Source organism: Scatophagus argus, chromosome 1 (assembly GCF_020382885.2).
Source record: "Scatophagus argus isolate fScaArg1 chromosome 1, fScaArg1.pri, whole genome shotgun sequence".
NCBI classification, from domain to species: domain Eukaryota; kingdom Metazoa; phylum Chordata; class Actinopteri; family Scatophagidae; genus Scatophagus; species Scatophagus argus.
In genome coordinates, this window is record NC_058493.1 from 6,239,261 (window position 1) to 6,256,761 (window position 17,501).

General features: G+C 38.7%; 1 protein-coding gene across 3 annotated transcripts in view; it reads left to right on the plus strand.

The window, feature by feature from the left end:
* The window catches only part of ntrk3b (neurotrophic tyrosine kinase, receptor, type 3b), a 169,819-nt gene that overhangs the window by 17,712 nt on the left and 134,606 nt on the right, over positions 1-17,501 (plus strand). For all 3 annotated transcript variants that reach the window (XM_046406432.1, XM_046406517.1, XM_046406600.1), the window contains exons 2-3: positions 12,702-12,776; positions 15,718-15,789. In XM_046406432.1, the coding sequence (XP_046262388.1) occupies positions 12,702-12,776; positions 15,718-15,789 (147 nt within the window). The remainder of the gene's footprint in view (positions 1-12,701; positions 12,777-15,717; positions 15,790-17,501) is intronic.

Sequence of the window (17,501 nt, forward strand, 5' to 3'; positions counted from 1 at the left end):
AAATCATAGATGGGGAATATGATTTTCTTTTTCTTTTATACCTGCATATTTGAATACAATTGAAATGCTACAGTTGAAACCCAAAACCAGTGATGGAGATAAACATCGGAAGTGTTAAAGATAGACACATTTAACCCAGATACATTCTCTGTTTCCTAACTGTGATAATAGCCATACCTTTGTCACATAATCTCATAAAAGAGATTCTTATCAGATTCTATTAAAACTAATTATGCTATTTATACCCGCACGATTAGGTACATCCTTGAGACTCACTTTCAGGACTGTGAACTGATCTCAACTTTAGATAAAGAAAATGGACATGAGCAGAATGTATGCAATATGATAGCACTATAATATGCATACAATGCTGAGCTGGCTAGTTATAAGAGGCAACATTTTCTGTAGTGCTACTTCAGCCGAATGTTTCCTTAGATGCAAATGACAGATCTTATATTCATGAATTAATTCCTTTCACAGTCAGAAATCAGAGATGGGTCATTCAGAGTGCATTTAATTGAGGTGTGAAGTAATTACAGAGCTGAATTATCAATCAGAGTGAAGTATGATGAATCCATCAAAGTCTTTCCAGCTTTAAAAAGATAACAAACTTCCCTAAAGGTCATTTTAACATATTGGCAGGCGTCAGCAGCATAAAGACATGTCACTTGTCAGCCCTGAGTCCACACCGTCACTCATATTTCCAATTCCCCAATTCTAAATTTCAAACTCCACTCCTCTTCACAATGCCACCCAGCCTTTTGAGGGTGACTTTACAGAGAGGATGAACTCTGAGCTCGGCTAGTCAAATCAATCTAGTCACGGTAGAGGAACGGAGTGGTTCATTACTGGGAGGGATGAGGAGCTCTACGATCAGCTCTCTAATATCACTGTGAACCTCAACTCTTTTCTTACCTAATTGAATTCTCCAGGAGAGATGCCCCTCAGCTGTAGATTTATCATATCCTGAAATTGGAGGAGACTGGCTCCACGAAGGACGTGTGCAGAACATTTAATCCACTCCTCATGCTATAAGGCGAGCACTGTGGTCTCTGCCAGGGCTTGACTTATCCTACTGTGGACCACTGGCCTTCAGGGAGGTATCTTTATTCAGTATTGCCCAAAATGAACAAGAGCAGCAGCAGGAGGTGTACACTTCCCATATCAAATATGCTGTTTGTCATGTACAGTTTGACCATCGTTCACAACAGATGGCATCGTAATCTGTAATCAGAGCCCCTTAAATGTAGCTCACTGCACAATATGTCTCTCTCTACTCCAAGTCTTTTTTTCCTCCACCTGTTTACTTTCTCTCTCCTTGCGGTGATAAACATTTAGCCAATGCTTTCCCTTCCTTTCCTTTCCACACTGTACTAATGAATGGTTTTGACATCAAATAAAAGATAACCAGGAGGATTGTTTTTCAAAGCCACTTCACTGGATGGCAGTCAAATGTAGAACATGGTGTCTTGATAACATAAAGATTGAGTGTTGATAAGAAGGTGAATCACGAAGAGGAGGCAGTTGTGGTGGACAGATGTAGTGATTATGAATCTGCTGGAGGTAATATAAATTGTTGAGGATCATCTTAAAGTGGTAAATCCTATAACCCCATCAGGAACTGTCTTTCATTTAGCCATATAGAATTAAAATCCTGTCCTGTCCCACCTTATCTTTTCCTCTCCTGGTCTGTTCTGTTGTGTATTACATATATATATATATATATATATATTTACCTGTCCTATTGAAATATGTATTGTATTGTGTCCTACATTCTATTTTATTTAATCATATTTTACATCCTTCACTACAACATTTCCTCTCATATTGTATTCAGAGCCTTTTCTATCCCATATTCTAATGTATCACATTCAATTCTATACCATGTTCTATTGTATCCTCTTAGCACAGATCCCATCCTATAGCCCGTTCTATCTTTTATTCTTAACCAATCCAACCTTAATTCAATCATATATCCTATCCTATTCTATATTATAACCTTTCTTCTGTCTTATTTCATATTCTTTTCTTTTTCGACACATACTGTTCTATCCCATCTTATCCTATCCTGTCCTATCCTACCCTATCCTACCCTATCCTATCCTATCCTATCCTATCCTATCCTATCCTATCCTATCCTATCCTATCCTATCCTATCCTATCCTATCCTAGTTGCCCTATCAGGTAGTGTATTCTGACCTATTCTATAACCTATCTAATACAAGTACAAACCACGAGGTTCATTAATTTATGTTTCAAGTCGCAGTCCCTTATCCTACTCACAGAAGAAACATTATGTAAATAGTTTGATAACTAATATGTCATAAAAATTAAATATTATTTATGTTGGAGTGTGGAGGATGAATTCAGGCCTGAGGAAAGAATCTGCTCTGTAGTAAGGCAGCAGATACTTCTGTATTGATTGTCAGGATGAACAAGCTATGGCTGGTGTGGGTAATCCTATATCATATCCTTAATATTATACGTATAAGTTCTTTTCATAACGTTTTCTGTTTAATTTTGTAATTTATCCTGTCCTACCTTCCCTACCCTACCTTGTTTCTGCCCTGTTGTCCTACCTGTTGTACAATGTCTTTCATAGTATGATCAGAAATATAACCCTGGTTTGACTTTATGAGATTGTGTCCAGTATGTGCCAAAATGGGAAGACTGAATGACATAAGATGTATATCATTCCCACAATTATGCATGTCTGCAGATGGGATGTATTTTAAGTACACTGCATATCTCTGTGCTTAAGGTCGCCCCCATTTGCATTCAGTATGGCTGTTCTGGCACAAATCCAGTGCTATACGATCACTTATTTGATTAAACATTATCATGCTCAGCAGGACAGTGGAGCTCTAAGAAGAGCTGAGGTGTAACTGCTGACAGCAGCAGAAAGCCTTTTCAATCTTGCTAAGGTTTTTTTGTGGTCGTGAATAGAATGATCTGTCCTCCGTCATCTCGTATGTGATGGGCAGAAGCTTAAGCCTAATAAAGCCTGCTTGTGATCAAAATCGTTGCATTTTTTGTAGTATCTTTTGTTAATACTTAACATAAATCCCTATCTCCACGTAGATTTTAGTTTTGACCTTTTTTCAGTGTTTTCCTTTATTTGAGGTTTCGTTCATATATGTGTGTGTGTGTGTGTTTGTGTGTGTGTGGGCTGCTGCCCCCAAGTGGCCCGAAAAAAATCATTCACTGCTGCGTTAAGTTCTTGGTTGCCATGAAAACAAAGCAGATTGACTCCTCTAAATGTTACAGTTTTTATTTAATGAATCAGGCACTTACAGGGTGCAACAGCTCTTCCCAAATGGCCTGTGTTTAAGATTCAGAGAATTTAATGGTGTAATGATAACTGTGGGTTGACAGTGTACTCCATTTTTTATCCTTCACAGAGGGGGTGTACAGTGTGACATTTGTTGATGTGCAGATCCATCTCCTTCTGTGTTACTGCTGAGTAACTAAAGTGTGAAGCTGAATCCGGAGAGGATCATAGCCTGATGACACTTGGCAAAATGGCACCCTAATTATAGTCATTTTCATTTTGGGCAGAAATGCTTGAGCTTAGTCATGTGCGAAGTGTTGATACCTTTCAGAGCACGGACCAATGCTCCCACAATGTTTAGCCCTGCCAAAAATCTGCTGCGGATTGGCTGAGCCTGTAGCGAACAGTGACACTCAGAAGCTTAGGTAGTTTCCACCCAGGGTGGGATCGGCAAACCAGTGACACAGAACAGTCTGGGGGCAGCCATGGGACAGCATCCTGGCTGGGAATATTAGGAGTATTAAAGCACTTTGAGCTGATGGCCCTGGCATGGCTTCAGAACATTACAGCTCTCACATATAGAGAAGTGAACTGAATGGTAAACGGACAGACAGTTATTTTCACTCTGCACAAAGTGTGACTTAAAGTTTAGTTTTAGACACACACACAAAAAATAAAAGATCCAAAAAAAATCAAGGTTTCACAGTTCATAGAGAGACCTTTTAATTGATGTTAATTTCTGAAAACACACACGCACACACCCAAACGCACACAAACTCAAGATAGGGTGCTAAAGTAGCATGTATGGAAAGTGCTCATATAGTAACAAATCAAATGATCAAACACTGTTGATGTACATGTCTATGTATTTTAAGCTTTTCGTGCTTAATTTAATGTGGTCTACATTTCATGGATATTGGATGTGCAGGACAAACTCACCTGACCTGTCATAGTCAAGTCAGCTTTGTTGTTTTAGTAATTTAAAAAAAACAACACATGGGTAATAAAAAATAGTTGTAGTTTGGTTAGGTTTAGGCAACAAAATGATTTAGTTAGGTTTAAGAAAAGAGCATGGTTTGGGTTAGAATACCTATGTTAACTGTGTTATGTGTATAATGTAAGTTAAATACCTAAGTTAACCTACAGGGGAACAAACATCACGTCTCCTCTGTAAAAGTCTAACTTGTTCTCTATGACATTTGCGCCTAAAATAACGCATAAAACAAAAATGCGTTGTGACAACATGTGAAATGGTTGAAGCCATGTTTCTCACGCACCATTTGGTAAGACCAGGCTGCTTAACAATTTGAGTTAATAGCCAGAAAGAATACTGTTCTCTGGAAATATTATTTGAATTGGGAATAGAATATGACCTTCTTTTGTACTGACTGTAAGATTATAAAAACAGCACAGAGCTAAATGATAGAGGTTTAATTTGAAGTATGTTGGAGAATGAGGACTAAAAGTGCAAAGTGATAGGGAAAATAAAACATGCTACAGCATTCTCTTCATAAAAACAGTTCTCAATGTTATTGACAGATGAACAGGTGACAACAGAGAATGTATCATCATTTACTATGCTCTATGATCAATACGCAATAACTACCTACACAGTCTTTATAGTGCTTTTCTAAGGGACTGCGCAGTGTTGCAGCCTGAATAATGGCTGGGTCCACTGAGACTAGCATTTAGTAGAAAAACTGTTTGGCCGATCGGTCTATAATTCGGGCCATCCCTCCTCTAGAGGATCAGGAAACCTCTGATAACTAAAGCGATCAATTGAAATTTCATTTCTGCTATTTTTTCATTTCACTTTGTCTTGAACTGTTCGACTACTCTCTTCTTCATCTCCCTGCATTTTTCTGTCCCTATGGATTTTCAGATGCAGCTGCTGTAAAAATTGGGCTTTATCCTCAGTGCTGAATCCATTGTTTCTATGCAGGGGAATCATTTTTAATACAGTTGTAATTTGGTCAATTTTGCCTGTCACTTTTATATCAATATCATATTCTCCAGCTCAGAGTCTCTGCTGTTAATGTAATTGAGACAAATTGTCACAATTTGCCCAGTTCTCATATTTTTCTGGTAAAAGTGCAATGAAGAAGCGCAGTGGTCATGTTTGTCACCATGATGTTCCTCTCTGCCAGTACGAACACTGAATCTTTTTTCTATTTTAACCTTTATTTATTATTGAACATGCATGGTCATTTTATGTCTTGTGTACAACATAGGGATGTAATAGATGAAAGGGACTTACAGATTCCTTTCTCCATTTCAACCTGTCTATGCACAGCACCTGCTGGAAAGTGCAATTTCAAGGCACTTCACACCCATTTCTTTGGGTGAAGCTTTTCACTGTTCATCAGCATGTGAAACTGTATGAACATGAAGCAAGATGGTGTTTCAACAACTCTCTCTGGAGAGAAAAATGATGAAAAAAGTACACCCCACACACCCCAGTTGGCTTTGTATATTAATACTGTTGTTGGAGGCCATTTTATAAATCAGATTCTGACCAACAGATGGAAGGCGGATATAATTTCATAGGCTCATACATTAGGAAGGAAGCCGGTACATCTGTCTGCCTGTGCGTGTGATTGCATTTGCATAGAGGTAGCAGGCGTGGGTTTGTCTCAGCGAGTGAAACTGGAGCGATCGCAATACTTGATTCCCATTTATAAGCTTTGAATGCCAAATGTCCCCCATGATTGGTTTGGAGGATGTCTTGTTCCAGCCTACCAGTTACAGTAAATGTTAAGGGAAATAGCTTCTTTTCCTCTTTTTTCATCTTTGCTACTTCTTCTGTGTCTTTTTCATGCATCCCCCGGCCCCATCTTTACATTGCAGCTTGCAAATACGAGCCAAGCATGAAAAAATACACAAAGAAAAACAGGTTATCTGATTGATGTTAGGCGTGTCCTTTAATCTAGAGGAGTGCTACTTCACCACCATGTCCCCATTCTGAAGTGTTTGGGCTGTAGAAGTGTGCTGCTCTGCCTCTATGAAAACAGAGTGGGAGGCAGAATGTAGATCAATATCCTAGGAACACACCAGAGACATTCTATTTTATTAAACATTTTCCCATTAAGGCGGTAGCGCGAGCATTGTAGATCATCCCAACACAGTCGTAAATCACAGACAGACAGCTGTATTGGAAACAATGGGCAGAATAAGGGGAGATTACAGAGAAACAGAAGATATTTGATGTTTTGGAGCCTTATGTGTCTTGTTCTTATATTATCACAGATAATATAAGCTGAGGGATTGGCTTAGTGATAGTACAGCATCAAAATGGTATTGTGTTCGTCATAACACACATTTTCATGTTAGAGGGCTCTAATCATCTGTATCTAATCTAATCCATTAACAAAGACAGACTAAAGTCATATTGTTTTTAATATCTGCACAAAAAAATCATGTTTTCCTGCTGTTTGCAACTGAGCAAACTATGTGGATGAGACCTACCTTGCTAAAGGTCTCCAAAAATATGCTTTTCAATCACAAAGCCACAAATCTACATATTTACAAAGCGTTTTAGCTTCTTTCAGCTCATCATTTTGGCTTTACGGCCACCAATTGTTTTAATAATTAAAAAAATGTAATAATTAGTTAATTAATTAATCTTGTTTCCTTGCCTTAGTTGGTAGCTTGTTTCAGCAACAAACCTCCTGCCCAGCACAAAATAGTTGAGAGACACAACGGAAGGTTTAGTTGCTATAAATGTGCCTTTAAGAGTTGATGGAGGCCAAAAGAGAACTTAAAAAAGGATAATGAACACTGATCTTCGACCAATCTATTAGACAAATAAAAATACTTATGGAGCATGCACAGTTTGGTATTACATAGAAATAAGAATTACATAAAAAGGATCTAAGAGAGTTGTAACTGTATTTACACATCAATTCTAATGAAGTTTCCTCTCATCTTATTAGCTGTTAGCAAACAAATTCTAAAAGTGTAGACGCTATTGAGCAAGAAAAGTCCTGTTATTTGCACAAAAATATAAATTTTCCCCAATATAAATCTACTAACAAATCTGTCCCTCCATGTTCTCAAATCCTGAGGGGTACAATGATTACTGCTCTGATTTTTTTTTGTTTCTGCTAGCTCAAGTGTTGTCATTAATAAACTTGCATACATCCTGCTATCCAGTTTGTGATGTTCAAATTGGCATCCTTCTCTTCTTTCAAATTCTGCCTTTGTGCTGTGGTTTGTCGTGTTCACATTTTAAGAAATGAAAAAACAGCATATTCACAGAAGCCCCGAACAAAATAGCAGGTAGGGGTTGACTGCGTAGCCCAGGGCCACTGCAACACAACAGATGGCTGTTGCTGGGATCGAATCTGTTACTGTTTGCTTCCAGGGTTATCTCCTCAAGCACCGGACCACCCTGCCATCCAGTTCAAATTGTACTTTGTTGGAGGCCATTTTCTAAAGCAGATGGAAGATGGCTGTGTCTTGTATGTAAGACAGCAAGCTGGTAGATCTGCCTGAACAGTTTGTTCTACTCGTATCCTTTCATTTCCTTTGTATTCACCAGTTATTAATCAAGTCCTGTCGTGGCACATTTATTGAGAAAGCCCTTTAAGAAAACAGGATTGTCCTAAAATATTGTACAGAAAGCTAATAGTTGAAAGAGACAGCAATAAGACTTTCATTCTAATCATGTCAAGAGAAAAACTCACATCCTCCTTTTTTCCTTGGCTCCAATCTTCTTTCCTCTGTGAAATATTCATTTGGACAATGCAGCGATTTAAAATTATTGTACTGCCTGACTCATTGTAAGTCAGATGAGAGAATCTACTTGAATGCCTGAAATGTAAAATCTTTGCATCTCCATTAGTCTTGAATTATTGTTGATTTTATTTTTGTACCATTTTATTTGTACATCCTCAAAAGATCTGGGAATAACAGGACAGCATTTGAATGCCACTGTATTATCATAGCATCTTTGTTATTCACATCCATCTTTTCACAGCAGTCTAATCCACATGCATATTCAATGAGCCACGGACAATCACAGGTTTTGAGCAGACAACGTGCTCAGGTCCACAGGGAGGTGTTGCCTGTTTCCTCTGTGCTGTTTGTTGACAGCAAGCTTGATGAAAATGGGGATTGTGCTAAATAATATCACAGAGCATGAAGCAATGCTGCAAATGAAATAATGTTGTGCTCAGATAAATTATGATTTTTTTTTTCTTAACACAATACTGCATTGCTGTCTTTCTATGCTGTACAACATTGCTGAAATTATGTCCCATTGATGTAAGCAGGTCATATTGCCTTCTGTATGTAATCACTGTAGTTGCCAAATTCCTTCTCCCAATGGGGACAGAAACAGTGTAAAAGTGACAAACTATTTCAGTGTATCAAGTTAACCTGAACATATGTGAATAAGAAGAACTACTAGGATCTGAATAAGCGTCAGTGTACATTAGCTCTTTTAATATGATAGGAAACTTTTTAGCTGTTTCAATATTTTTTGTGACTCTGGAGAAAAACTCGATAACTACATTTTTGATTTTATTTGTCTAATCTTATTGCTACCTTCCATGTGAGAGAAACTTACTTTCAAGTGATTTAAGGAAAAATCTGCTACTGCTACCCCCAATAAACTAGGTGTTCAGGTAACAAAAGCAGCATTGTTATGGTTCACAATGAAGCTCTGAGGTCCCTGCTGAGTGCTTACTGCAGTTCTGTTTTGAGATTGTGTCATTTTCAGGTAATCACATAGTCTATGACAAACAGGAAAACTGTAACCATTCGATGCTAAATATCACTCCTCTGTTGTTCTAAGAGTAAGATACGCCTGTGTGGGACAGAGAAGTTCGTTAGGAAATGAAAAGTAGTTGTCTCAGTAATTAATTTCAGAAGTTTCCATCCAAGAGAAATGACTGAGGATTTTTGCATTGGAGACTTTTTTAAAATGTATTTTTAGTCATTGAATAAAAGTGAGGCTGTTTTTATATATATATATATATATTCTCTGCTTTAAAATATTTTATTATCTGTTGGTTTGTGCTTCTATCTATAGCTTCTATTGGTTATATGGTAACATTCTGTTGAGTGCAGTGGTTAGCACTGTCACCTCACAGCAAGAGGGTTCCAGGTTTGAATCCCTGGGTTTGCATGCTCGCCTGGCTAGTCCTCTTTGGATAATTGACATTCAGTCATATTGTGGTGTTTCTTAGGTTTCGCCTCCTGTAAACCACCCCGAAGAAGGCCCTTTGCCAGAATGTGTTGGTGGAATTAATGACAGACTCTTCCAGTATGTCAGCTTTTTCTTTCATGTGAACTGACAGCCTGGTCTCACCATGAATTACATACAAATGCCTAAAGTCATTTTGTTATCACTAAACATTTAACATTGTCCTCATTTTATGACTTTCAGGCATGCAAGGAAGAAGCAAAAGTGACTTTTGTCATGTGAATTTTATTATCTTAATTAAATAACTTAGGGTAACGTTTTGTTACTTTGTTACATTAAGGCATACCTTAAAAAAAATCATAGGCAGGGTTAAAATGATCATTTATATGACTCACTTTTTGAGTTTTGCAGCACGCAGTAATTAATAACACCTCATTGTGTTAATAGAAAACAGGGCTGGTCAGGATTCCTTAGGTGCTATTTCAGTTCAGTTGTATATAAATGTAATTTCTAAGAGACATGACTGGACTTTATTTACACATGTGACTGACAATTTTTTTTGAAATAAAATAATTTTTTAATTTTATTTAATTTATTTTAGATAAATTGACACACTTACTAGAGATGTGTGAAACTACCCAACACATTTATTTTCATGATGTAATAATAACAATTTCAAAAACAGAATATTAAAATGTCCAGTTAGTTCTTTAGTTATTCAAACTGTAATGTTTCTCCTGGCCTTCTACTCCCTTTTAAAGCTGCTATTATGTGTGTTGTTTTCAATTCATCTGGAAAATTGTTTGCTCCCCTGAAAATACATAAAGTGTCGAAACACTATAACCTAAATCATTTTGCTTTTGAAGTTTTGCTCAGTACAACCTCGGCCTTGTTGCCATTCTTTTGGGAATACTCCATCCCCATAGCACATGAGACCCCAGTGTCAGCTTAATTTCCTTTGAGCCTGCTATGTCGCTTACACACTGGTACTGTGAATAAGCAAAGCCTTGTGAGAGGAATCCGTCTGCTTGCAGGTCACATAAATGACTCAGCTCCCTGCCTTGAAAATCAGCTGCCTTCAGTTCAATGCTAATCTCAACATCAGCCATGTTACTCTGCTGGCGTGAAGCAGTTACGGCTGACACACGTTTTCAGCAACACTTTTACATTTACACACACATTTACTCTTGTGTGGTGGCCAATCGCATCTGCCAGAACAAGTGAAACATGAGCTCACAGATTTGTCTGGTTCTGGAGGTAATGCATCCGAGCATTCAAGACAGACTGAGTTCTGTCTGAAATCTGAAATCTTGTACATGCATTTGAGCTAGATGATGAAAACATGCACATACATGTAAAGCCTGTGTAAGCTTTCTCTTCTCAACCAGGTTAGAGATAAGATAAGATAGGCCTTTATTAGTCCCACGGTGGGGAAATTCTCATCATCACAGCCACACAAGGATAGCAACACAGAGCTGCAGGCAGGTCGTATACAAAGTAAAAAATACAGGGACATTTACACTTTTTCACAGATCTACTTCATCAGTAAATCTGTGAAAATATCCCATACAGTGCCTGTAACGTGTTAATCAGTGACACTGAAAATAGCCGCTGTTCTCCTTGTCTCATTACAATGACAAGCTGCTCCAGTATTTTCAACATGCACGATCTCAGTTGCAATGAGCTGTTGCAGCATTTATCTGATCCCCGATCAGTTTAACCACTGAATGATATGAGGGTAAGACAAAAGAGAGCCTGTAAAGACAATAAAACTTTGATTTGATTCCTAATTCATAGAAGTTCATGTATTTGTTAGTTAAGTTGTTGCTGTTATCACAGTCGCTGTAAGAAAAATGCTTATGTGTGTGAGTCATTTTTGTTCTTGCATTCTTGGCAGTTACCAGACAGCTTCATTTGCACTACCACAGCAATCAGATTTGTGATGGAAACACACACACACACACACACACACAAGAAATGACAAGTGTTAATGGGGCCAGAACGGCACTGTTGTTTCCCCCCAGAAACAGTGGTTAAAAGGTGGTTTGTTGAGTATGAAGCAGACTGGTGGGGGAGGGGAACAGTCCAGTCTGGTTTGAACTAACAAACAAACCCAATGTGAAAAACAGTCTCAGTCACTGTTTAATCTGCACGAATCAGATTTAGTCTGCACTGGATTTGGATCTCCCAAACCATTTGGCCAATCCCAGCTCAATTTCCTGGGACTCAGCTCACATTAAAACCACAGTTGCTGGTATTCTGCGTGTAGCCAGAATTTTAAAACTTATTTACTGGAAAAAAAACAAAACAAAAAAAAAAACAGCATCAATCTTACTGTTAACTGCTCCCACCTGCCAGCCTTCATGAATTAAAAAAAAAGAAAGGGGGAAAAAAAACTAAACAGGCAGCCCAGTAGCCAACAATAAAGTCTTGTTCCATCAGTGCTGGTTACATTTTGCAGACATGTATCCACCTTTCCACCAAAGTAGGTGAAGTAAAGTCCTTCACTTTATTTTGCAGGAATGCTATTTTCCTGCAGTTGTCATAAAAGACAAACTGTTATCTGATCACAGAACTCATACTGAATGATCAAATGAAGTTCAAGGCTCGGGTTGCAGCAATGTTATGTATGCTTGTATAGGGATGGCATGCTTGTCTGTGTCCCACTGATTGTTGTGCTGGCATTGATTTGAAATTTGACATTTAGGATTAAGTTCCCTTTAGCATTTAATCATATTTTCCAAAACAAAGCAATAAAGCCTTTGCCATGTCCTCTGCTACATCTCCTCATTTCCCTGGCTTAATTGAAACCGGTGTGCTCTATGTGCGTTGCCTATTTCATTTTCAAACCATAACAAACAAATCATTTACAAATGCTCTTTTTCCTGAAGCTAATTTAATGGTGCCAGCTTCGCTTCTTTTATCCCACCACATAGAAGAAGTTTTCCCTGGGAGTCCAGTGATAGTCTTAGTACAAGTAAAGTCATCCGGACTGCTTATTTGGTCGGTCCCCCTTTCACACTTCCCCTCACATAGATTAAGCTTCAGAAGCTGCCTCTTGGCAATTAAATCTATCAGAGGGCAGCAGAGAGTCTGTCAGAACTGTTCCAATAATTGCAGTTTAAATGAATATGGATTCAAAAACTTTGGCAGCATGCAGACAATTATTTTGCAACTTGGGAATAGAAAAGTTTTCTCTTGTCATATCTCCTGGTTTGCTTTCCTTTCTCCTCAGATGATCAGATACCTCTCATTTACTATTCTCTTTCTTGCTGTTTACAGACACATAGAGAACTGGACAGGATTGCAGACTCTGAGAGACGTCGATATGGAGCTCTACACTGGACTACAGAGACTGTAAGTGTTGACGCTGTTATCTGGAGGGGAGTGAGGGGAGACAAGTGATAGACACTTCACTGTGTTTCAGGCCTGCAGTGTTGCAGATCTGGAAAAAGACAGTGGCTCCCATACTACTGTTAATCCCTGTTTTCTACCAGGTTCCCGCCTGTTTGCTGCTCATCTCTCAGAGATGAGAGCAGTAATTCAGCTCAGAACACGTGTGGCTGCAGCCACATCAACACACATCAGGATTTAATGTCCAATACTTCTCTGAATGTGACACAATCCTGGCTAATTCTCAGAGGAGATGACAAAGTGTTAGAAGTGTGCGTGCAGGGAAGAGGGGGTGTGTTTCTGATCCTAACACAAGCTGATGTTTAAACAAGCTTCTAATTCTCGACAGTCACACGCCGGTGGAACAGCCCTTTCGCTTTGCTTAGCCACTGATCAAATGATGCTAAAAAGCAGCAAGGAAAATTGAATTAGGGGTCCTGCTGTTGTGTTGTGATTTTTTTCATCCTCATCTCTTCGCTTCTTAAACCAGCGTTATGCCTTCTTCCTACTTTGCTACAATGTGTTGTGAGGCCACATCCTTTACATTCTGCTTGGCCCACCACTCTTCCCTCAGTCGCTGCCTCCTCTTCCTCTTCATTTTCTTTCTTTCTGCAGAGAACCCTATTCTGCGTTGCCCTCCAAAGTCAGAGCTGGCCTCTCCCCTGATCCCCTTGATCCCTCATCAGGGAGGCCAAGTGCAATATCTCCACCACTAAATTAGCATTTTTCTCATTACTGCCACCTCTCTCCTGCCGCCTTGTCTGGGGACGCTGGCTCCGCCCCGACTAGAGTTGGGCCTTCCCAGGGAAGGCTGTTACCTTACGTGATGCTGCCTTGTCGGGGTGTTAGCAGTGTGGAGGGAGGAGTTAGAAGAAGTTCTAGGGTTCTTTACATCAGCTCATTTTACATGTTACCTCATTCATTTCATTTGAATTAAACAAAACAGATACAATAATCTACCAAAAATATCCAGAATAAGCTGACTTCAGCTGACTTTAGCTGTCTATTGTTATATTTTAGTGTTGTTTTTGTGTTCATATTTTCACGTTTACTTATCATTATGTCAATCTTTTTCTGATGCTAATTAATGCTACCAGAAGAACACAGATTTCGTTTCAGAAGCCTGTTGTAACATGTACAGTGATTTCATGTTATTTATTTTGTCATAAAAACTGGTTTAAGTGTATGTTTTTATTATGAACAAATGCTGAGAAAAGACTAAAACCAACTGTATGTGTCTTAGTATTTTCTCACTTCCCCAGCCTGTCTGTGGCACTCTCCAGCAGTTCTTGCGGAGGACATACATCTTTAAAAATAGGTCACAAATTTATATTTCATGTTTAAAAAAAAACTAAATAACTTCCAAAAACATCTGGACATTGTAGTTGTTCTTTCATTCTTTTTATTTTTTGCAAACATTGCTTAAAAAGGAGTAAATACTGCATTTGTTTGGGACTTCAGATATTGAATAATACGCATTTGATGGTGCTCTGTGGCACTAAGAGATAAGATATATCACTGTTTGGCTACACAGGAAGCACTTATTAGCAGAATGAATTCAGTGCCACTCTCCATCTTTAATAGGATTTTTGACTTTAAGAAAACATAAACTATAACCACACCACAAAGATCAAAAAACATCTGTATTCTTAATATTCTTTTTATCAAGTGTGTTTGAGTCTGGCCTCCATCGCTTTAAAACTTCATTACATCACACCACATTAAATGCAGCAAGCATCAAATTATTGCTGTTTACATATATGATTATGTTCAGTACAATGATTACAATGATTACTGTTGTTAACCAAAGCTCAACAGCCATCCATGAATTTCCGTCGGGATCAGTAAAGTATCTATCTATCTATAATCCTTGTACTTTCTATTGCTAATTTCTAAGGAGTGAAATATTATTAAAAGTATTTCTAGGGGACCCATCATAAGGTCCCTGAGGGCCCCTCTCAAGGACACTTGGAAGCAGTGGAGCCCAACTTTGGGAACTTTTGGGTGATGAAAAGCCAAGTTCTAGTCAAAAACCACAAAGGCGTGATCAGATTTCCAGGAGGTAATTGGCTCCAACAGCTGAGTATGATGAGCACACTGCATTATGAGGCAGTTACTGATGATGTCAATGACTTCTTTGGAGAGAGACATCTGTGATTACAAGATTAGAAGTCATTACCATTGTAGCCCAGAACAGCATTTTCTAAAATGGGGCACTGGGAATTCCAGCACTCCTTGAGAGGATTCCACGGGGTCCCCAGCAAAATGAGGATTGGTTTTAATTTCACAGTTTTTTCACTCCATACAAGTTAACACAATGAACTAATGCGTGAGAATGCATGCTCTTATCAGAGGTTTCACTCTATTTAGAGTAAAGGCATGCAGGTTCACAAATCTTTTATCAAATGGGGGTTCAAAGTGAATTTCCATTTAAGTGTCAGCTCCGCAGGGCGAACACATACACACTGAAGTTAAAGTAATGGGAATAGACAAGCAACTATTCTGATTTGTCACAATGGACTGCTGCAGCAGGGACTGAAAAAGCTCTTGAAATACGCTAGTACTGCAGTACAATTTCCTCATTATGAGACCATTATTCAAATGACACAAACTGCAAAAGACAAAAATTAAAATAAATTTAGTCATAATAGTGAAAGAGAGAAATATTAGGAGGCTTCTACAAAACAGACCACATTAAGGGAAAACAAAAAAGCTGAGGAGCATAGAGACCCAAGTGTAATGAAATGCACTGAGATTAAGGAGGGGAAAATAGAAAGAAAAAACAAAACAAAATGGCCTTGATGAAGTTACATGATCATAACACTGTATGTGCATGCTAGGAGGAATAGAAAGGTCTTCCTTCAGATGGTTTCTTCACAGTTTCATCTGTATTTTATCATTTCAGAACTATCATGAATTGCAACCTGAGGGTGATCCAGGCTCGAGCGTTCGCTCAGAATCCACACCTACGCTACATGTGAGTAAATATTCTATCTTTGACAACCATGTTTCCCGTGCCTTCAGAAGATTTATGATGATCTGCTAGGCTTGACAGATTATAGTATAAAGGTTATAGATGAATTAGTGTGCAACAGAAGATGATGCAGCTGATAGAGACTGGCTTAGAGAAAATTGTGGTACTGCTATTACTGTTGCAACAGCCACACATCTTAAATGAGACATCCATTATTTGCCTTGGATAATTGGATTCCTATCTGCCCTGGCTCTTTGTGCTTCGGCAGAGCAACATGCCAAAGACGTAGTTCCATTTAGTCTGCACTCGCCAAATGGACAATTTGTGCAGGAGGCCGAGCATCAGAGAGCTGGGCGAAGAACAAGGTAATTTCTTTAACAAAGGCTGATGTGTCACCCTGTATGACAGCCTGTTATTCCCCAATTTTCCAGGAGTAAACACAGTGAGGAACTCAGTCCCAGTCTTTTACCTGAACACATTGCCATTTGCAATTTCCAGTTGTCAGATGAGAGGCAGTTTGGTCTCTCTTTACTTCTGTGGATTAGTGCTGTTAGACTTGAACTGAAAAACCTTGCACCGTGTGTGACTGGTGTGTGTGTGTGTTAGAGAGAGAGAGAGAGAGAGAGAGAGAGAGAGATAGCAAGTAGTATTTCATAGTGTGGTTGAATCTTGTCAGGTCTAATTATTAAATTCATGTTGTGTTGTGAGTTGTGAGCATCTGTATGTGTGCATGTGTGTAGACGTGAGGTGTTTGGTGGAGCTAATCAAGCTCATCAACATTTAACGGAAGCTATTTTATTCCCATCCTTCACTTTATTTTTCTCTTCAGAAAATGGATTTGCTAATACGAAACTGAAAACAAATATATTGTGACCTTCTGTCTTCCTCCCTTCCCTACACTAAACATAATTGTTATGTGTGGTAGAGATCAAAAATATGAAAAAAAAAATGACTAAGAGAATAACAATTCCGGGCAGTTAATGATCATTATCATTTAAACAAATACAGCTAAAACCAAAAAAAGAATTAGTGCTGCCTTTCAGTGAATGTAGCTTCCACTTCGTTTTCACTTCAACATGGAGGCATTTGCATTGTAATCAGCGAAAGACCCACCCCAGACAGTCCGTGACAGGCCTCTTTTGTGGTCTCGTTAATGCAGATGGATGGTTGCTAGGTGACACTGAGGATGATGATGTCAAAGAAGATTAATTATTATGCCTAAGCTTAGCATCAGAACGCCGACCTCCTTGATGTCTGTGTCAGACAGGTCTGCTCAAAGACCGGACCATCAGACGCTCAACTGGTTGTTCTTTTGTGAGGAGAAATGAAGCTCTTCATCAAATGTTCTTCCAAAAACAGGCTAAATTAGACACATCAAAGACATCACTGATCCCATGTGCGGCAAATGTTTTGACTGTTATAAACACCAGCCCACTCTCTTTTCAGCCTTCCTCTATTCTGTGTTTTGCTTCTGCTTGTGTCATGCATTATTTTATATGTACATGTGTTACATACCTTGACTTGACAATTGACAGCTCACTAAATGCCTCCCATAAACAGCATTTGTCCAGTTATGGGTTAGCAGCTGTAACAAGGCACAGCAGGCCTGTCAAACTTTGGATTTTTCAGCATGTTGAAGCGCTGTGTGGGGGGCTGTGAGAGTGATGCTCAGTGAGTTTAGCTGCTGTTTTCTTTATTTAATCCTCTCTCTCTCT